At 61.8% G+C, this 1,849-nt stretch overlaps 1 protein-coding gene across 1 annotated transcript in view; it reads left to right on the plus strand.

Moving 5' to 3' along the window:
* Nucleotides 1–1,849, plus strand: part of ACAP2 (ArfGAP with coiled-coil, ankyrin repeat and PH domains 2) — a 45,603-nt gene that overhangs the window by 33,480 nt on the left and 10,274 nt on the right. Inside the window, exons 12-14 of the mRNA XM_015429069.1 lie at nucleotides 92–192; nucleotides 1,246–1,351; nucleotides 1,534–1,742. Coding sequence (XP_015284555.1) covers nucleotides 92–192; nucleotides 1,246–1,351; nucleotides 1,534–1,742 — 416 coding nt within the window. The remainder of the gene's footprint in view (nucleotides 1–91; nucleotides 193–1,245; nucleotides 1,352–1,533; nucleotides 1,743–1,849) is intronic.

The raw sequence follows: 1,849 nt of genomic DNA on the forward strand, positions 1-1,849 counted from the left end.
GCTGAGCCGGGGCGGGGGGGGGGGACTGGAAGCAGCAGCAAGCAGGAAGCAGCTTCAATCCAACCACTGCCTGCCTTCTCTCTCTCTCCAGGATAGTCCCACCGTGGTGGTTGAAGACCTGCGGCTGTGCACGGTCAAGCCCTGCGAGGACATCGAGAGGCGCTTCTGTTTTGAAGTGGTCTCCCCAACCAAGTAAGGAGAAGTCCTTTGGGAGCGCCTGGATGGGAACAAAAGGGCAAGAAATGCTGCCGGGAGAGTGCCCCCCCCCCCCGGGAGGGGGCCTTTGGGAAAGTGGGTTGCTAGACTTGGACCTGGGTTCAAATCCCTGCAGAGTCAGGAAACTCAAGAGGGTCCGCCTGGCCTCCCTTACAGTGAAGCTCTGAGAACAAAATGTATTTATTGTTTTATCTTGATTTGCCTTGCTTATAAGTCTGCCTCTGTCACGGAGACTCAAGGCAAGAACCATCCTGTTTCTAATATTAGGGCAAGATATTTTAATGTTAGCAGTGGCAGTCGTATTTCCCGTGGACATTAAGTGCCACCTTAGTCTAAGTGAGAGGGACACGATCCATGAGCGCTTGGGGGAAGGGGAGGGGCCAGCCCCCCCCCCCCCGTTTCCCCGTGTCTTGTCCCAAATGTCAGCTCCCTCCCCAGTTCCCTTCCTCTTCCTTGGACCTGGTCAGCATTTGTGGTGCCGGTGGCCGCTGGGTGCTGAGAAGAAACCCTTGACGCGCGTGTTCCTCTTCCGCGGGGAATCGGGTGGTTCAGACGTCTCGGAGGCACCCTCTGTGCCTAGAAGGAGAGGGAACTCTGCCGGCACCCCCCTGACCCTTGTTGCTTTCAGTTATGCGGGTGGAGCTGCAGACCTGGTGTGTGTGTGTGTGTGTGTTTGGAGCTTTCAGTTATGCGGGTGGAGCTGCAGACCTGGTGTGTGTGTGTGTGTGTGTTTGTGTGTTTGGGGGGGGGGTTGACTTGGGGGAGGCGGGGCTTGACTTGCCTGGAGGTGGGAGTGTGTCATCTTTGGGAGGGAGGGAGGGAGGGAGGGGTTGTGTGGTCTCTTGAAACAAACCTCGGTGGTTGCCACTTTCCGTTTCTCCTCTGTCGCCAGCCTTTCCCCTGGAGTGTGCTGGTCCTCCTCGCTCTGCATGTGTGGCGGGCGGGCGGGCAGGGATAGATAGATGCTGCTGGGAAAGCCAGCCAGCCAGCCAGCCAGCAGGTGCCAGCAGCCGCTGCTCTCTCTTGCAGAAGCTGCATCCTGCAGGCCGATTCGGAGAAGCTGCGGCAGGCATGGATTCAGGCCGTGCAAGCCAGCATCGCCACTGCCTACCGGGAGAAGGGGGATGAGTCCGAGGCAAGTGGAGCCCACTCTGCCGTGGCTGCGTGGGGGCGTGGGGGCGTGGGACCAGGAGGGTCTTTTTGCCCCAGGACGGGGGGGGGGGCACACACCCCGTGGGGCAAGCTGCAGGGAAAGGAGAAGAGCGGGGGGGAGGGGGCCGCCCGCCACAGACTCCTTTTCGTGCCTCTCCCCCCCAGGTGGAGCGGAAGCCGGCCCCCTCATCGGCAGGGAGCCCTGACTTTGGTGGCGAGTGCAGGGAGAAGGCGCTGAAAGGCGAGAGCTCCTTCCAGAGGGTCCAGGGCATTGCCGGCAATGCGGTGTGCTGTGACTGCGGCCTGGCAGACCCGCGGTGGGCCAGCATCAACCTGGGCATCACCCTGTGCATCGAGTGCTCGGGCATTCATAGGTGGGGGCAGAGGCACTGGGGTGGGGTGGGGTGGGGTGGGGTGGGGAGTGGCGGCTCTTCCCCCGTTCCCTGCTGAGCCCCCCCACCCCCCGCCCCCCCCCGGGGTG

The sequence above is a fragment of the Gekko japonicus genome, unplaced genomic scaffold, assembly GCF_001447785.1.
Source record: "Gekko japonicus isolate JY-2015 unplaced genomic scaffold, Gekko_japonicus_V1.1 scaffold1727, whole genome shotgun sequence".
Taxonomy (NCBI): Eukaryota; Metazoa; Chordata; class Lepidosauria; order Squamata; family Gekkonidae; genus Gekko; species Gekko japonicus.